Genomic DNA, 18,772 nt, shown 5'->3' on the forward strand with positions numbered 1-18,772 from the left:
ACCAAACGGCACATTTGCTACGATTAATGAACCTCCACTGACATGTGGTAATCACCCAAGGCCCATCTAAGTTTACCTTAGAGTTCACTCTTGGCGTTGTGTGTTCTATGGGTTTGGACAAGTGTAGAATGACATGTACCCGCCATTACAGCATCACACAGAATGGTGTTACTGCCCTGAGAACCCTCTGTGCTCCACCTGTTCATCCCTCCCTCTCCTGCAGCCCCTGGAAACCACTCGTCCTTTTACTGTCTCCATAATTTCACATAGTTGGAATCATACATATGTCATCTTTTCAGACTGGTTTCTTTCACATGTGCATCTAAGGCTCCTCCATGTCTTTCCATGGTTCCACAGCTCATTTATTTTAGTGCTGAATAATATTCCATCATCTGGATGTAGCCGTTTATGTCTCCATTCACCTACTGAAGGACAGTTTAGTTGCTTCCAAGTCTTAGCAATTATGGATAAAGCAACTATAAACATAGAAAATCATCTTTTAAAGCAAGTTTCTGATCACTACTTGTGCTTAGGTAGTTTGGGGCCATAATGTTGACAATGAAGATAATGATGATGATTGCGTATTTTCAAGGAAATTACATAATAACATAAGTGATTTTTTTCTGTAGTGAACTTTGCATTGTATGCTTTTCAGAGCCTACTGAGTTCAGTACGGTGAGTGCTGTTCCACTTTGCATTCTTCGTGATAGTTTTCTTTCTTAGTGATTCTCAGTGATTTGCTTTTCTTTGACTTGGTATTTTCTCATGTTAGAGTTGTGGTTTTCAATCCAGGGCTATTTCCGCTCCCCACCCAGGGGGCACTGAGAAAGTTTGGTTGCACAACTGGCGTCTATTGGGGAGAGGCCAGGGGTGTTGTTAAACATACGGCAATGCACAGGGCATTCCCCATAACATAGGACCTTCTGGCTCAAAACTTCAGTAGGGCTGAATTAGGGAAATCTTGATTCAGAAATTTGGTTCGTGTCCAGTACCTCACTCATCCGTGCATTTGGCTGTTTTGTTGACGTTGGCAGGATTTCTGGCAAATCATCCCCATTGTACTTTTTTTTTCCAACTTCAGGTGTGATACCCTGGAGAGCCTAAGGATAAATAGCAAAGAAGTTTTCACATGTGCTCGTAAGAGCTTTACTGGTTCCAGTAGAGCAGTGGCTCTTCCCTCTGGATCCCTGTTAGGATCACCTGCAGAGATGCTGTAAACATGAGTATAATTGGCAGGGCAACAACTGAGACTCTCAGATTTGCCAGATGATCCTAATATGTGGCCACGGTTGGAAACCACCGTTGGAGGCTGTGCCCTCTTGGCTGATGTCCACCCACTGAGACCTTCTTAATGGCAGGCCCTCTAAGCCCAGAGCTGGTTCTGCCTTTGATGGAATCTAAAGCTGTTTCCCTTGGTCAATGGAGGCATGATTGAATTGATGCTCTAAATCTATCCCAAATGAGGAAATGTCTTTTAAAACATATTATTGCAAAATGAGTGGGCTCTGAGTTAAGATTTAGTTAAGTATTTTTATATCACGTGCCTTGAAACAGTTCATGAGAAAGGGACCTTATAAACAATGACTGGTATGTGTTTGGTTACAAAGAGACTTTGCATATATCAGTAGGTCCCTTTTGTTCATTTCACTGAATTTGGGGTCTGCCTTAGGCCTGAATTTGTTCATCGTATCGTAACATTCCATCCGGTATGGGGCTTATTTCCCAGCGTTTATGTAGTTCATAGATTCAGAGGCTCTTAGAGTCAGAGTCAGCTGGAGTCTCTCATCAGTGCTGCTAACTCTTAAGACGTTATTTTTACCCGGACTGGTGCACATCTGCTCAAGTTGCCACAGAAAATCTATAGCTCAACCAAGTGTGATTTTCTTAGACATCCAGTCTGAGTTCAGATGAAAAACCAATTACCTATTACAAGTCACTCTCAAGTTAAATACACTGTCGTCTCAAAGCTACATCATCAAGGAGCAATCATCTATTTTCGCCTTCTTCCAAAGATTAGGAAAACCTTGTCTCTTGCAGTTCTGTATTTCAACTTCCTTACTGAATTTCTGACAATGATCCAGAATGAGATCAAAACAATAATTACATGGGCTCTTTCTTTCTTTCCTCCTTCCTTTTCTCCTTCCTTTCTTCCTTCTTTCTTTCTTTTCTTTTCTTTTCTTTTCTTTTCTTTTTTCTTTTCTTTCTTTCTTTCTTTCTTTCTTTCTTTCTTTCTTTCTTTCTTTCTTTCTTTCTTTCTTTCTTTCTTTCTTTCCTTCTTTCTTTGTTTTAAGCCACTAAGAATAACTCATAGAAATTTTGTTGAATTTAATGCTAACACATATTAGATTGTCAACAAGTTATTTTGAGTAAAAACAAAAACAAGACAATAACAAGAAGATGCTCATTGTGAAAACCATTTGCACGTCCAGATGAAATGGGACTCAAATAGTGATGTGATAATGAGATTGTTGCATATTAATTACGAATCTGGCACTCAGCCCCTATCACTTGTTGGCAGTTTTTACTATCCAAGGGTCAGTAAGTTAACTAATCTAAACCAAAGCAAGGAAATTCTGCTGCAGTTTTTTTTTTCTTTGTGAATTGAGAGAAAATGGTCAGCATTTTAGTATAAGTGAGTGATAGGTTAAACCATGGCTGAAATAAGAAAAGCCAGTGAGTCCACTTTATGCATGTGACTTCCACAAGACCCATCCCTCCTTCCTTCCCGTAAGCAGGGCCACAGCCACTAGAAATTAAATTTCATTGTGTTCCAAGGCAGTAAATAGCAAATGCAAGATAAGTAAGTTATTTCTGTCCGTACCTAAACTTTAGAAATGAAGGACAGTTAATTTTTTGCTGACCCAAACATCTTCTTCTCTTGGGGTTTATTTTCAAAGTAAAATTTATTGGGGACCGTGTTTACTGTTAAGTGATTTCATGGCTGAGCCCTGTGAGAGAGGTCTGCTAATTTCCAATTCATGAGTGAGGAAGGGACTCCGAGCAGATAAGTGCGATGCCCAACTCACGTATGAATGGGCCGGTCCTTGGACTTCAACTCCACGGGTATTTTGTTTCTTCCAGTTTTTATTTGTTAGTTTGTTTTCACTGTACTCCCCAAACAGATATAGCAGAGTTAAGTTTCAGAAAGTATTTCATCTGAATAGACGTTAAAATAAAGGCAAAAAAAGATTTTCAAAATCAGAGGAATTATTCAGATTCTCAGAGATTGTTCTAATAAGTTGAAAGTTGCTAAGAGAGTAGATCTTAAAAATTTTCGTCATGCACAAAAAAATATTTCCTAACTAAGTGTGGTCATGGATGTTAACCAGACTTACTATGGGGATCATTTCATAATATGTACAAATATCAAATCATCTTGTTGTACATCTGAAATCAATGTAATGTTATAGATCAATTATACCTCAATTAAAAAAAGAGTGGCTTATTTACTTATGTAATACTCAGACAACAAAATACACATCACATTACTAGCAGTGGAAAACTAAAAATAAACTTACGATAATTATGAGGTGTTTTATTACATATAGAGAATTTCTATCTAGAATCACACTTGATCAATTTAAATAATTCTTCAACCTTAGTCATTATCAGATTCTGCATGAAAACATAAACTAGGAAGATAGAATTATATTTGTAGCATGTATAATTTGGATACTTCAGTGACTATGAGCTTCTTCTCCCTGAAATGTAACTGGTTTGTATGCCAAGTTCAAAAGCATAAAGTCTTTTGTATCTTAGAACAAACCTTCTGCACTAGAAGTAAAGCAAACACTTCCTCACAGCAAAGGTTTACTCTAGAACATTCAGCTAATTACTGAGCAGTAACGTTATAGCAAGTAGGAGTCAGGGCTGCGGTTTCAGAAGCCGTTTCTTTCATTGCCTGTAAAGCAGCAGCAGCAGCTGCTACTTTGAGTCTAAACCTATTGAATTATTGTTTTTTTTGTGTGTTTTTTTTAAACCTATTGAATTGTAAGTCCCACTCTGTAGTGAACAGCACCTTCAAAAGGAGCTTTGGAAAAATCCCCTGGGACAGAAAGAAAAACAAGCCAGGAGCCCGCTGCTCACTGTCCGTGGCCCCGAGTTGCTGCTCGCGCGCCGGAACGCTGTGCCTGGAGCGCCAGGGCCACGTTCCTTGTTCCTGAGACTGTCAGCGTGGAGGTGTACAACTGCGAATAACCAAAATGTGAATAAACAGGGCTTTTTCCTCCCAGGAGTTCCGTTAACGAGATTTCTTCAGTTTGGGTTCGTTTCCAAACTTTCTAGAGCCTTTCTCCTTGAGTGGGAGCCCTCTCTGAACAACTTGCCCCGACTCGAGAACTTCTCACTCTTTATTTTCTACAAACGTGAAATGAAACCGAATTCCCTTATTCTGTATAGTCCTGTCATTCAAGCAAAACACAGGTTTTGGTTGGTAGAAGTACGTAATCACAGTAATGCGATCTAGAATAGAAAAGAGCTCATGTTTTGTCTGGGCTGCTTCTGCGCCGGGTTTGACACTAAATGCTTCTCCCATATTATCTCATTCCAGCCTCTCTGCCATCATGCGGTGATTGTAATTGTACATTACAGTTGTAACTGCAGATCAGCCTAGCAGGCATTCTCTTACAGAGGCGTAGAGAGCAGCCTAACTCAACCCAGCACTGAGTCTTTGCCTTCAGTCCCTGTGCACCAAGGCCCCCTTTATGACTAAATAAATGTGACATTTCGACTGGGGACACAGTCAGTGAGTGGTATGTCAGTGTCTGTAAATCAATTGATCAATCCATCAGTCTCTATCCCCTTACAGATTAGAATCAAATGGCAAAGAATGGAAATGACTTGCCTCATATCATACAGAATAATGACATTAGAGGTGAGTGGTACTGAGGCTTGAATGCTTGTCAACACGTTGAGGCTTAGTGATCCTTCCTGCCTAGTCTGGGTGTGTTAAGAGAAAGGATGAATTCCGAGCAGGCAGCCACCCTGCCCGGTCAGCTTCATCGGTGGGTTTGCTTCCATCCACATTCCAGATAAGAGAAAGAATAAAGACCATCCAAGAAATAGTGTCCTTTCTGTCTGGTAGAGTCAAAAATAATACAATCACCAGGAAATATCTCAGAAGATGTAACTTTTAAAAGAATTCATACTATAAGATGCATGAACTCAGGACACACAATATACACAGACAAAAAGGAAAGGAGGGGTAACATTCTCTCAGGACGCCAGTCCGATCAGCCAGCGTGTGCAGAAATGCTCGGACAGGCAGATCACATCTCTTTCCAGCTTCTGGTTTGGTTTTGGAGACGTGGTTAAGGATAGTCGGACTGCGAGAGAGAAAGGGAAGTAAAGTTCTGTTCCTTTGAGGGACATGCACAAAACACAAATGTTAAAAAAAAAACCTGAAGATTGAGTGAGCATGTTGCTACGAGAGTTACCTGGGAGGATGTCTCACGTGGTCTCATGAGTGTGATGCCTACAACGCTGGATGTTCCTCGCAGGCAGGAATCTGAGTTCTTCACCTCTGTACCCCCAGGGCGTAGAGCAGTAACTAGTACCCGGTTGTTACTAACACAGTGTTTGTGGGTTGATGGAGTGAGTACATGAATGAATCAGTCAGTCAGTGAAACAACGGACAGGAATGTGGCCCTGAACATTCTCCGCTGGCTTCTCCCTCCCTTGACGTTGTGTTTTGCCGGCAGACGATTGCTGATCCTAAGTCTGGCACACAAATGATGGCAGAGAAGGCTGCGCTCTTACTTACTGATGCAGGATTCAGATGAGAAAAACCATTCAAGTGTTATGGTAGTTTATTTTTTTAATTTGGCTACTTTTCAGGGATCATCTAGACTTTAATATGATGAATGAATACCTCATGACAGAATTGTGGCAACTCCTATGAGGCTATTTGCTAACTTTCTCTACTTCTGGTTAGTGTTTACCTACGTGGACACTTAATATAAATGATTTACTCCTATGATCGTGGGAAATATGCTAATAAGTCCAGTGACGCATAACTTGCATTAATAAATACAATCAATTTGTATCAATATGTGAATTCAAGCTGCATTTAAACATCAGGGCATTGTGACTTACAATTATTTTTCAGTTATTTCTGGATACAGTTTTTAATACAAATTTTGCTGAGACAATTAAGGGGGTATTTTATATAGATGTAGATGGTATAGACTAAGTAATATTTGAAGCAATATTAATACATCTCTATTCTTTTATCAAGTGTTCGTCTACGAGTACATTCGTCTGTCTTTTTATCCAGCATCTGAGCCATGCTTGAACTAAAAATCCATTTAACCCACCCTGAGACTAAGTCTTATTCAACTCTACATAGGATACATGAACAACATTTTACCACATTTTATAAATATTAAACATATTTGTGAAATAAACAAAAAAAACCTCTGTTTTCAAATTTAAATCATTTTTCACTATGTTTCTATAGCAAAAGTAAAATTAATATGCCTGAAAGAAGACCTAGATTTAAAATTTACAGAAATCATTAAAAAGGAGGAGTAGAAATAGACACTAATATCATTATATACTAAAATGACTTGAAAGTCACCATGTTTAGAATGTTAAATGTAAACATGATTAAGTAGCTTAAATATTTATGGTATGAAATCTTGCCCATTTAATTGTTATTTTTCTTTTTTTATTGAAGTATCCTTGGTTTATAGTGTGTCAATTTCTGGTGCACAGCATAACAGTTCAGTCATGCATACACATACATATATTCATTTTCATTTCCATTATAGGTTACTACAAGATACTAGATACTGCATACAGTTCCCTGTGCTCTACAGTGTAAACCTGTTGTTCATCGATTCTATACACAGTAGTTAGTACCTGCAAATCTCAAACTAAATGTATTGACAAAGTTTTAACTCACTTTGCGCAATCCCCTCTCAATTTACCAGTTAATGTTTCCTAAAGTTTAAAAATCTTGTGGTGAGATTTTTAAGATAAATAGCATGAACGAAACACGCACTAAGATGCTGACCTCTTCCTTTGTACATCAGAGCCTCTACGATGCGGTTTTCTGGCAGGTTTAATCACCTGACCCATTATATTCACCATCTCTCCGCTTCCCAAGCCACAGTGCCTCCCGGGGGTCTCACAACGATCCGTGAACCGTAGCACTTGGAACCTTCGCCATCAAGCTGTGTAGACGCAGCACGGGAGCCTTCTCTTCCAGCAGATGACGTGTTTTCTGTCTCGTCTTTCTCTCCGCTGCAGTTTATCATGCTGACGTACCTCTTCATGCTGGCCTGGCTGGGAGTCACAGCTTTCACCTCACTGCCAGTTTACATGTACTTCAACCTGTGGACCATCTGCCGGAACACCACCTTGGTGGAGGGAGCGAATCTCTGCTTGGACCTCCGTCAGTTCGGTGGGTGGCTCTCTCGCTGTGAAACTACACCTCACATTGTCTCACCTAAACAAGTTCCTCCAAAATACTGTAAATCACTTTGGAGCCATCATTCCTTCCACCAGAGAGACAGATGCAGCAGAGTATTCAAGTGTAGGTCATTCTCTTCAGACTGAAGTAAGTAGGAATTTAAGCGTGATGGGAAGTTAACCTCACAGCATGGGCACACAGACAGGGACATGTGCACAGGACGTCAGGTTGTGTTCCCTGACGTGGGCAAGTTTGTTAGAATTGTGATTCCCCTGTCCTGCTTTCTTTGCACTCTTCCTGACTCAGTGTGGTTTCACAGCATCCTGTCTTCGTTCTCCCATGATAAACTGTACAGTTTGTGAAATCTGGTATGAAGATCGCCTAAGAAATAGGTATTTCATTGTTTTCTGAAATAGGGCAAAAAACACCCTTAGCATTTCATAATAACAAAACTCAAAAAAATGTTAAAGGAATCAATAGTCCTCTTTGGTTATTTTTATTCGGGGCTAAAACCTCATGCAATAATAATAGTTCCTTATGTATATAGGGGCTTACAATGTACAGACCCTCTTCTGAATGGTTTATATATGTTGACAGTTTAATTCTCACAATAATTCTACACGGTGGACACTGTTACACGCTCTTTATAAATGACGAAACTGAGGCACCAGGAGGTTAAGTCACTTGCCCAAGGTTATATAGCCAGCAAGTGACAGAGCCAGGATTCAGCCTCGGGCGTCCAGCTTCAGAGTCCGTTCTTAGAAGTTAGCTGCCTCTCCTGTTGAAACAAGCAGCAGGCTGTGAATGTGGAAAGTTGAACCTAATCTCACCTAACCTATGTGGAATTCTGTCCCAGCATTTGTAAAAACATGGGGGCTACAGAGTTTATAAACAACATGCACACCCATGTGTTCGTGTGGATTTTTTCCCGCAACACAGCTCTTAAAGTCTAATGGAACCTATATGTGTTCTCCTCTAATGAGGCTCCCTCATAACTTCTGTAAAGTGGGAAAGAATTCAGTAGGTGGCGTCTGCAAGCCTGTGGTTTAAGGTTGTACTACACCTGGACCATTCTAGCACCGCCCAGCGGTGTGTCGCAGAACTGTGGCCCACGCGCCGTCCTGTCCGAAGGGGTCTCCAACCCCCACACCCCCTTGTTCGATCCAGATGAAGAGCAGGATGTCCTGCTCTGTGCGTGAAGAACTCCGCAAGAAGACGGTGGTGGGAATGCGGACGGCTCTCCCACTGGGGAAGTTTTAACGCGGGAGGCACGTCCCGTGTGAACACGGAAAGGGAAGCTTCAGCCCTGCTGCTGGAGGCCACTGGGAAGTAGCTGCTTGGAAAACAACCATCGTGACTTCAGTACCCGCCCCCCGACAATGTCTTCCGTTTATGCTGCTGATCTGAACAATTAAAATTGGAGAAGATGTAACTAGTCTCGCAGGGCTTCCAGGTGAAAATACAGAACACCCAGTTAAGTTTGAATTTCAGATAAACAGGGAACTTTTTTTTTTTCAGTCCAGTATGTCCCAAATAGTGTACAGGCCATGTTTATGGTAAGTGCGAAGCGTGGCTGTGACCCTCAGCCCCACTTACAGCATGGTTATGGGGGTTTATGCAAGTTCAGCTTTCCTCTGTGACCTGTAAGAGGAGGCACTTTTCAGGTGTCCTGCAACCTTTGGCATCAACTATAAAGGCTTTCTGCTTGTTCTTCACCACACAGAATCTACTGCCTGGGTAGCATTTATTTGACCTCCAGATGATATGTCCTTAATGAGAGTCCTGAGTGTTCGTACACGATCAAGTCATCACCAAGGGGCATCAGAATAGAAAAGCACCACTCCCCAAAATGTAGATTATGACGGGGTGGATATTTACTAATGTAACCCAAAAGCATACGACAAAGAAATGTCCCCTGTTTTGCAAAGTTGTCTCATTAGCATCTAGATGGTGTCATTTCTCTTAGAAGGCCAAGGTCATTAAAGACGGAACAGGAACCCTCGCCACGGAATGCGTGTGACACCTGCTAAGTCTGTGCTGTGCGGCTCCCTGGAATAAGCATACATGTTCCAGACAGATCTGACAGGAAGCAGGGGCATTCCTTCACACGGCTGAGGAATTTAAAGATGGTTTGTCACACTAGGGTTTGCTGTATTTGGAAACTGCTGATTGAGAATGAGTCATGAAATAATTTCACGGGCAGTTTAACCTTTGTAACGTTCTCTGTTTCCACTGTCCTTCAATTATATGTACAGTGACGTCGTGATGTTGGATGTATTAGGTAGTTATCCTAGTAAATTTGTCTCATCAGATGTTAAAACTGGATCTAGATCTGGGATTTAAAACTGTGCTCTGTTAAAACCTGGAGATTTGACGAAGCTACCTCGGCGCCCACCGTAGGGGGAAAGTGGGTGGGGCGTCCTTCACCTGTTAGGCAGCCCTGCCTCGTGTTCAGCACGTCCGCACATTCTAGCAGGAGGAGCTGGCTTTGACCCGATTTCCACGAAACCCTTCTCCGTGATCAGCGTGGAGGAAGAACGGCCTTCACCAGGAAGCTTTCTCACTAGTGATGGTTTATGAGACAAATCGTACGGAGGCTCTTTCTTCCCCACTCTTGGCGCTATCTTGGCAAAAAGGAAAGGTCGCAGAGAAGTCTCTGCATTCGATGTACTGCCAGTAGACTGTTGAACTGAAATAATGGCAAAGTAGGATGGCAGCGGCTCCGTAGAGATGGAGCACCTCCTTGCTAAGACTGGGTGCATTTGTGCGCTTATTAAAGCTAGACTGAGAGCAGGAAGGGCTCGAAGCTCAGGTGTTAGTTTGCCCAGAACTTGGGAATGTTCCTCCCATGTAGACTTGTGCTTAACGCTTCAGGAGTTCACAAAACAAAATCAAAACCTGTTCTAAAAACTTGCTCACTTCTCCCCTCTCAAATGAGGTCTGGGGCGGTGAGCGCCTCACCTGTGTGCTTGTTAAAGACACAGTGCTCCTGGCAGACATTCTCCGATCCTGATTTAACAGTGCTGTGGTGCAGTCCAGAAAGACGTGTTTGTGACCATCCCCCAGGAGATTCTGATGCAGTTGGTCCATAAACCAACTGGAGCAAGGGTAAATATGAGTGAAATTGCAGCTTTTTATTCCCCCTTACTAATAGCACTGTTTTCAGTATTAGCAGAGAAGAAATTGTTCCTTTGGGCCATATGCTTTCACGGAGTGACAGAGGCTTTGTCGCAGCAGAGTACATTTAGATCCTGACTTCATCATAGTCTGGGGCACAGTTACCAAAATAATTCTGATGCCTCTACCATTGCGTTAATGGACTGAACCAACAAACCAGCTACAACTGAAGCTGAGGATTCTGGTGGCTAGATTCCACTGAATTCAGATTGACAGTGTTTTAAATTCCTTAAGGCCTAGATAATCTCAATCCTCCATTCATAATTCTGTTCATAATTATGATCAAGCAGTGGAAGCTGAGGAAGAATTTTTCCATTCCAGTATAACATAAAAGGAAATCGCTTAGGTTTTATCAGCTAATGTGTCTTTTTCTCTCTCTGGAATCTTGAAGCCGTTTATCATGTTAAACTGTAATTTTCTCTGTGTTGCAGGGATTGTGACAATTGGAGAGGAAAAGAAAATTTGCACCGTCTCTGAGAATTTCCTGAGGATGTGTGAATCCACCGAGGTGAGTGTTTTTACAGCCTTTAATTTGGCCAGAATTTTAGCTTCATTTTGTTATTTGAAGAATATATAATTAAACCTACATTGAATTTTCCCCTTGATGTTATGCAGGGGGGACTAGGAAATAAGTATGAATGAGATGCTATGCATATTTCAATAAAAATTATGATAATTTTTTTTCTAGAAACTACCATTTTAATGAAAGTTGAAAAATTATCAGGTTATATTTTAGAAGATATCACATAGCTTTCTGGGGTTATAATATTACTAGAATCCGTCATTATTAATCATGATCTCATCTTTAAAATGAAATTATAGTAAAATGATGCAGTTGCAAAGATTTAAGTAACTTGCAGGAGAAAAGATGTTGTAATAATGTTTTTGGTTGAGGAAGTGATTTTTCATACACAGGAGCACGTCTGTGAAGGAGGCACCGAGTTCTTACTCGTAAGACAGCAGGCGTTCTTAACCCTCTTCTGTTGTGACCCTGACACATGTTTTGATTCTCTGTGGTTTCCTTCGCAGCTGAACATGACCTTCCACTTGTTCATTGTGGCACTTGCTGGAGCTGGGGCAGCCGTCATTGCTATGGTAAGGCCTCAAAGCTCTGAGGCTTGGTTTTTCAATTTGCTGTAGAGATGACAATTTACCTCTAATGTCTGAAGTCTGTACAAATCATATTTATTTTAATACTAGTAAAAGAACAAATAGGAAGGGGAAAGAATGGGCAGATAAATAAGTGAAAAACAAGGCTTAACCTAAAGAAATATCATTACAATAGAGATAATATTTGGTAATCAGCTGAAGGAGTCAAACTCAATAATATCGGTAACATTAATAAAAAAGAAGTATGTTCATTAGCATTTTAGATGTTAGATTATTATTAACATAAAAAATTATCTCTGTAACATATATGCATGTGTCAGTGGGATATTGTAAGTAATCTAATCAACTCCTTGACTTTCGTTATCCTTTTTTCCTCCTTAAATAAGAACATAAAAAAAGCCATACTGAGTCACTTAGGAAGAAAGGACTAACTTATTTTTCTTCACATAAACCTTGGTAGTTTCATGTCATGTCTTCTATATCTGACTTTAATCATAAATATTAAGAGGGTAGGATATAGCTTAAGTGGTAGAGTGCCTGCTTAGCATGCACGAGGTCCTGGGTTCAATTCCCAGTGCCTCCATTGTAAATCAATCAATCAATCAATCTAATTACCTTCCCTCCTACCCCCCAAAGAAAGAAAGAAAGAAAATTAAGATCGAGTCCTGAAAGTCGGGCTTTGACCGAGTTTTGAGGACCTACAATGTGCCAGACCCTGTCTCTTCTTTGTAACTCACCATGACCTCCAGCTTGCTCAGTGAAACGTAAGATGGTAATCTGTTCAATGAACAGGTGCTCTGAGCATCAGTAAGACCGTTTGCAGCCAAGGTCTTCAGTCCTGATTTTCGTGTCCTAGAATAGGGTAGTATAGAACTCCAGAAGGTGCCCAGGAACCTCACCCTTGGTGCAGCCAATTTGATACGCAAAAAAAAAAATATTTTTGGTGGGGAGGGTAATTAGGTTTATTTATTTACGTATTTATTTTAATGGAGGCACTGGGATTGAGCCCAGGACCTCGTGCACGCTAGGCACGTGCTCTAGCACTGAACGATAGCCTCCCCCGATATGCAGAAATGTTGAATTAATTTGGATTTATTTAACTCCTTTCCTTATGGAATACATTGTCCAAGGTGTTGGTGAAAGGAACACTTAAAAAAAAAAAATGAGTGTTTTTCTCTTGTCAAAGACTAAAACTAGGAGACAGCGCTGACGTGCTAGTGAGCCCTTCAGACCAGTATTTTCAGTGACTCCATAAACGCCTGTGCTAAGACCTGATTCTGTTTTCTTAAAAATGATTTTCAAAAATATCCAACCAAGATAGCTGCGTCGGGACTAAAGTGGATATTTAGATATTTTGTTAACTTACTGTCATGTTAATTGCTCAACACTTGAGATTTGGCGTATGAACCTCTACACAGGAAGGCCATGTCCGAACATGGCTGCTTCGTAAGAGCACGCTGCCGGATTGGTCGGAGGGGTCACAGTAGAACAATAAGCAGCGGCCTTGTATTCGTAACACAAAATCAGGGCTGGAGTGTTCTCTGGGGACTCACCCGTATGTTCTGGGCAGTGATGTTCCGAACCTCACGGCCCCAAGCAGCACCCAGCCTGGCTGAGAGAGACAAGGGAACATCTGGATCCATTTGTGGGTACATTTGTGTCCACACACAGTCCTACGCGACAGATGATTTTTAGGGACGTGCCTGTTTGAACGATATACATCTGTGGTTAAGGGGTCAAAGTATTTTCTGAAAAGAGGTACATGAGAAAGCATTTGTGTACATTTGCACCATATATGTGTGTGTAAAATTCTGTATAAGAACACATGCCGTCAGGCACACATCAGCGAAGCGTACCTGTCTAAACAAATAATGTTTAAATGACTCTAAAAATGCTTACTCTGAAGTGGTTCTATTATCAAAAGATTTTAAGATAATCGAAATTTAGACGTTATGTATTAGGGAATCTATGCTTGGCGTAAATTTAGAAATTAAGTTATAAATAAATTCTATTTTAAACAGCGAGAGTTGAGAAGATTTTTTTCTTAAGTACTAAGTATCTTTTTAAATATCTAAATAGATGCAAAGCATAAATTCCTTAAAAAATAAATAACATCTAAATAATGTTGACATCTCAAATTTAGACCTTGGGAGACAGGGCTAATGTAGCTACTGCTACCGTTCCCAGCACTAACACTGCCGCCATAGTACTGCTATTAGCTAATATTTCCTTAGAACATACTTTGTTGAAAGCACTGTCAAAAGCTTTATCTACATGAATGTATTCAATACTCATAATACAGCAACTGTCATTAACCTCATCACCATCTCATTCGACACTCACAATATAGCTACCATCCTTATTTCCGTACTAGAGGCCAGAACACTGAGATGAATTCTACTCTACCAAAATATTTAAAACATCATCTGTAATTTAAGGCAAGGGTTAGAAGAATTTGGACTAAAATGAACATGTGCTCTGCTCCTTTATTTTTTATTATGTTAGGGAGTTCTATATGCTGACAACAGTAATCAGCTTGTATCACCAGATACTCAGTAACAATTTAGGGGTCATATTTTCTCAGACTTCAAAGGGAAAGTTTCTGAATATCTAAAAATAAATACATTCCTGTGGCAAGTACTTTGAGTAGCAACTTGCTAAGCACTCTGCACAGCATTGGTATCTTGATAGCAAAACAGTGACAAAATATCACATGGATTTACTGATGTGTGTAAACCACGTACGTGCAGTGATGAAGCTTTCACCATGAAAATGCCGTGGATGCAAGAACGTAACTCTCAGCTCCCGCTTCCGTGCGCTCATAACTTCCAAACACACTAAACAAAATGGAGAATTTCCCAGGAAACAGAACATTCTGAAAATTTTTATTGGTATTCTTATTGGTGCACATCTTTTTCTTGTATCGTTGTGTCAAAATTGTTTTCATAGTTTCCTGCTGTCTGTTGACTGCCTCAGTGTCCTGCAGCAGTCACCGTTTAGAATTGAGCTTGCATTCTTTATGTCCATCCCTACTCTTCTAGAACCAGCCCACCTGCTGTCTGTCAGTGTGTTCTTGACTCATCAAAATTTTAATATTCTTCAAAAAACTAAAACTAGAACTACCTTATGACCCAGCAACTCCACTCCTGGGTGTATATCCAAAAACAAAACCAAAAACACTAGTTCAAAAAGGTACATGCACTCCAGTGTTCGTAGCAGCTTTATTTACAGTTGCCAAGATATGGAAGCAATCTGAGAGTCGACCAACTGATGAATGGATAAAGAAGATGTGCCATAGATGTACCATGGACAGTACTCAGCCGTAGAAGAGAAGGGAAGTTCGCTATTTGCAATGGCATGGATGGACTTGGAGGGCATTATGCTAAGTCAGATAAGTCAGACAGGTAAAGACAAATACTGTATGATATCACTTATATGTGCAATCTAAAAAATGCCACAAACTGATGAATACAACCTTTAAAATTGTGAGCCACTCTGCTGTACACCTGTAATATATAATATTGTACACCAATTATACTTCAGTAAAAAATAGTGTTCTGTTTTACTACATTACAGATAAAAACACTGCCTACCCAAACTCAGAGAAAGTACAGACCTGACAACTTAGTTCTCTTTTCTATTCATTCATCAAAATCTGTCGTTTGGAAAACTGCTTTTTCTCTGTCATGGACTACCAGGGACAGAAAGAAAGAAAATCAAATACGTGATCTCATCGTTAAGTCGATTCAAGTAAAATCAGGAGCTTCACTACTTGAGTAACTTTATTACTCAAGACAAATCAGGAGCTTCCTTTTTGACCAGAGCCCTCGTCTCACTATTGTGAATGCACATAAATACACAAAATCCGTATGACACACTGCTTGCTCTCCTGTAAAGGAGAGTGCAAAATTCATTGCAGGGAAAATTAACTTGATTATTAAGTCCACGGGTTTATTTTGGAGTTTCCATCATCCCTCTTTCCACTGCACGGTGGGCAATATATCATTTCATTAAGTCAAGTTAACTGACTCCAACTGTGTGTGAGACTATTTCTCATAGTGGACTAGAACACGTAAATACATAAACATGAAAATATAGTCTTATGGTTTGGGCAAATGAGGACAGAATGGACAGGAAACATCATATAAAGATGAAAAACATTGTATCAAGACTCTTGGGTACTTCAGAGTTGAAAGAGAAGAAAGAGATATTGAAAAATAGTGAGCTGAAAAGGTGGTGTCATAGTTGGAGGAATGAGGAAAGACTGCATTTTATTCCATTTCTTCACCTTACAACAGAAATTTTCATTCCATCTTATTAATGAACATATCCTATATAAGTATATAATTTGAATGTTTCTTTCCTGATAGCACAGTGTAATGAAGACGGAGAACAGACGTCCAGTATAAATTATCTTTGTCTTTGATTAGGTCCACTACCTTATGGTTCTGTCTGCCAACTGGGCTTATGTGAAGGATGCTTGCCGGATGCAGAAGTATGAGGACATCAAGTCGAAGGAGGAGCAGGAGCTTCACGACATCCACTCCACTCGCTCCAAAGAGCGACTCAACGCCTACACATAAGCACCACCTTCCCGTCCCGTCTACCGTTCAAACGCATTGGTGTTTAACTAAGGGCCATCCAACCATCCAACCTTTTGAAAATGAAAATGGAAGTGCTTCTCATCAATGATACGGAGGGTGACTTAGGAATCACCTGAACCCGGCTCTTTGTTGTTTAGCACTTAATTTCCTAATTTGTGAAATTGGTGTAATCAGATCTCTTCTACAAGCTCCTATCCAGCCTTTTTTTCCTTTTTTAAATTTCTCAAACTCATTTAATAATTCTGTGAGATCAAAGAGACTAACATTGGCAAATGCAGAGATTTATTTGATTTTTAACCACTTCCATGTCTTATACGTTACACCTTTTGCATTATTTCTTATGTTTTGAAAAGAAAAATAGCTTTTTATACTTTTTAGTTTTCATTTCGGTAACTAGTTCAACTACAGGTAGCCTTCAAAGGGACCACTGTACATTATGAACAATAGACAGAGATGCTATCATGATGACTCGAAATACAAAAATCTTGTCTGAAGATCAGAGGCCACATTGCTACAGGCCCTGGTTAACATGTTCATCAATCCAAGGTGCAATTTCTAAATTTGTAAGAGTAGGTTAAAAAAAAAAGTGCTTCTTATCTTTGTTAACATTGTATTTTTTCTTGATGTACTTAAAAGGCATTTCTCTGTGATGGCTCATGTTTATGTTGTGAGCATGTAGAAACAGCACCGCTCATGCATGGCTAGTTACCTTTTCAAGACTGTGACACCAAGCTTACCTTTTGAAGTTTAGTACAGAGACAATTTTAAAGGAAGTAACTACTGTGGACTATTGGCGAATGATCTCTTTGTGATTTAAACAGTGGCTGGATTGGAACTTTTAATATGCTAATGTGAAACACGAATTACCTTTATGAAGGTGATGTATTAAAAATAAGCACACTAACCCCTGAGACGTTGTTTTGCCTACCTTAAAAAGTTTTAATGGATTGCACCTCTGTAAACTATCCCTCAGATGTGTATGATATATTTGAAAAGGCTTCCATTACTGTAACAGCTTTGCTTGCAGCATTCCAATCTGTGTTGGTTTACCTGTAGTGCTTTTTGAAGTGTGATCGGAGGCCACTGTACTATGTAGCCTCTCGAAGCGTAGTGATATATTTGTGTTTTTATTTCAAGTCAGTCATTTTAACGAAATGTTCATTTGTATTCATTTATAAGACGTACCTATATCAAAGGAATTAAAAAAAGCAATCAGTATTATCGGACCAAATTTGGTGTTTGTTTTAACCTTAACTCTTCTTTCGGTTATTTCTAATGCTACAAGAATGCTCTGAAGTGTCTTTTAAAATGATGTAGCCTGACATTCTTGTCAGTGTATAAAGTATAAAAACTAGGTAGTATTGTGCACTGATCTGACCATTGTGAAACCTTTTCTCAGTGTAAGTGCATTTCTAATAAAACTTTATGGAGTGAAACAATCTTTGTACAATGACCAGTCATGCATCACCCATAATTTTACAAGTTCTTGTATTAGGTAGGGGGGTAATACTAGGGTTATCTGTGGCATGATAATGCATTCTGTAGTCTTATTTAATTAATTTGGGGTTTCGCTTCTTTTTTTATTTTCACACTTAGATTGTCTTACTGGTTCAGCATTTTCCTGATATATGCAGTATTACAGATATTCAGCAAAAGTATTAATGGGCCTCTTTAAATTCCATATAATAGTGTTTCGGTTCTGTGTCTTAACAGTTTGTGATGATTTTTAAAACTGTCTTTCAAACTTATGTAATGATGTTGATGTTTTTGGCTTTTTTTTTTCTCCTGGTATTAGAGTTTGTATTTTCACAAAGAGTGCTTTGTAGCAGGCATTACAATTAATCTGTTTTGTACATAAATGTGCCAACAGCTTGATGGTGGCGTTTTTGAAATGTAGAACAAAGTGCTTGCAAAATGTAATAAATACTCTTGTGTACTTTGTGTACTTATTATTCGTTTCTGCCGTGTTTTTTGTTGTTGTTTTCTTTTCTTTCTCGTTTTGTTCATTCCTTTCTCCTATGTGTGTCCATTCTTTCCAATGCAGCTGACGCTGTTTTCTTAGGATGCTGATTGCCTCAGTTGAGCTGACCTAACACTTCAAAATTCAGTGAAAATTCTGTGCATGAACTACAGTGTGGAGCTGCTGGGAAGCGGGGAGAGGGCGGAGGGCAGACTAGAGGTCATTTCCTTTAGAAAATGGCGATTCCCAGTGGATGCTCCTTCCTCACCTAATGTTTATTGTTTTGTGTTTTCTTTAGTGCTTCACAAACTAACAGAGAAACAAAAAAGACTAATGCAATTCAGAAAGAAAAATGATTTCTTGGTTCACTTCAAAATATCAAGGTGAGAGCAATGAAATGAAAAATATATGTATTTTCCAGACTTTTTGTTTGTTTTGGATGTAATTTCTTCTGGCCAAACTAGAAGTAATGGTAATTTTAAAATAATAAGAAAGTTACCCAAAAAA

The 18,772-nt window shown here is 39.7% G+C and overlaps 1 protein-coding gene across 2 annotated transcripts in view; it reads left to right on the plus strand.

Annotated features, from left to right (window-relative positions):
• GPM6A (glycoprotein M6A) overlaps positions 1-18,255 on the plus strand; it is a 222,098-nt gene extending 203,843 nt beyond the window's left edge. For both annotated transcript variants that reach the window (XM_031440358.2, XM_010974534.3), the window contains exons 4-7: positions 7,252-7,405; positions 11,023-11,099; positions 11,621-11,686; positions 16,132-18,255. In XM_031440358.2, coding sequence (XP_031296218.1) covers positions 7,252-7,405; positions 11,023-11,099; positions 11,621-11,686; positions 16,132-16,284 — 450 coding nt within the window. In that variant the 3' untranslated portion in view covers positions 16,285-18,255. The remainder of the gene's footprint in view (positions 1-7,251; positions 7,406-11,022; positions 11,100-11,620; positions 11,687-16,131) is intronic.
• Positions 18,256-18,772: the final 517 nt, after the last annotated feature.

Source organism: Camelus dromedarius, chromosome 22, assembly GCF_036321535.1.
Source record: "Camelus dromedarius isolate mCamDro1 chromosome 22, mCamDro1.pat, whole genome shotgun sequence".
NCBI lineage: Eukaryota > Metazoa > Chordata > Mammalia > Artiodactyla > Camelidae > Camelus > Camelus dromedarius.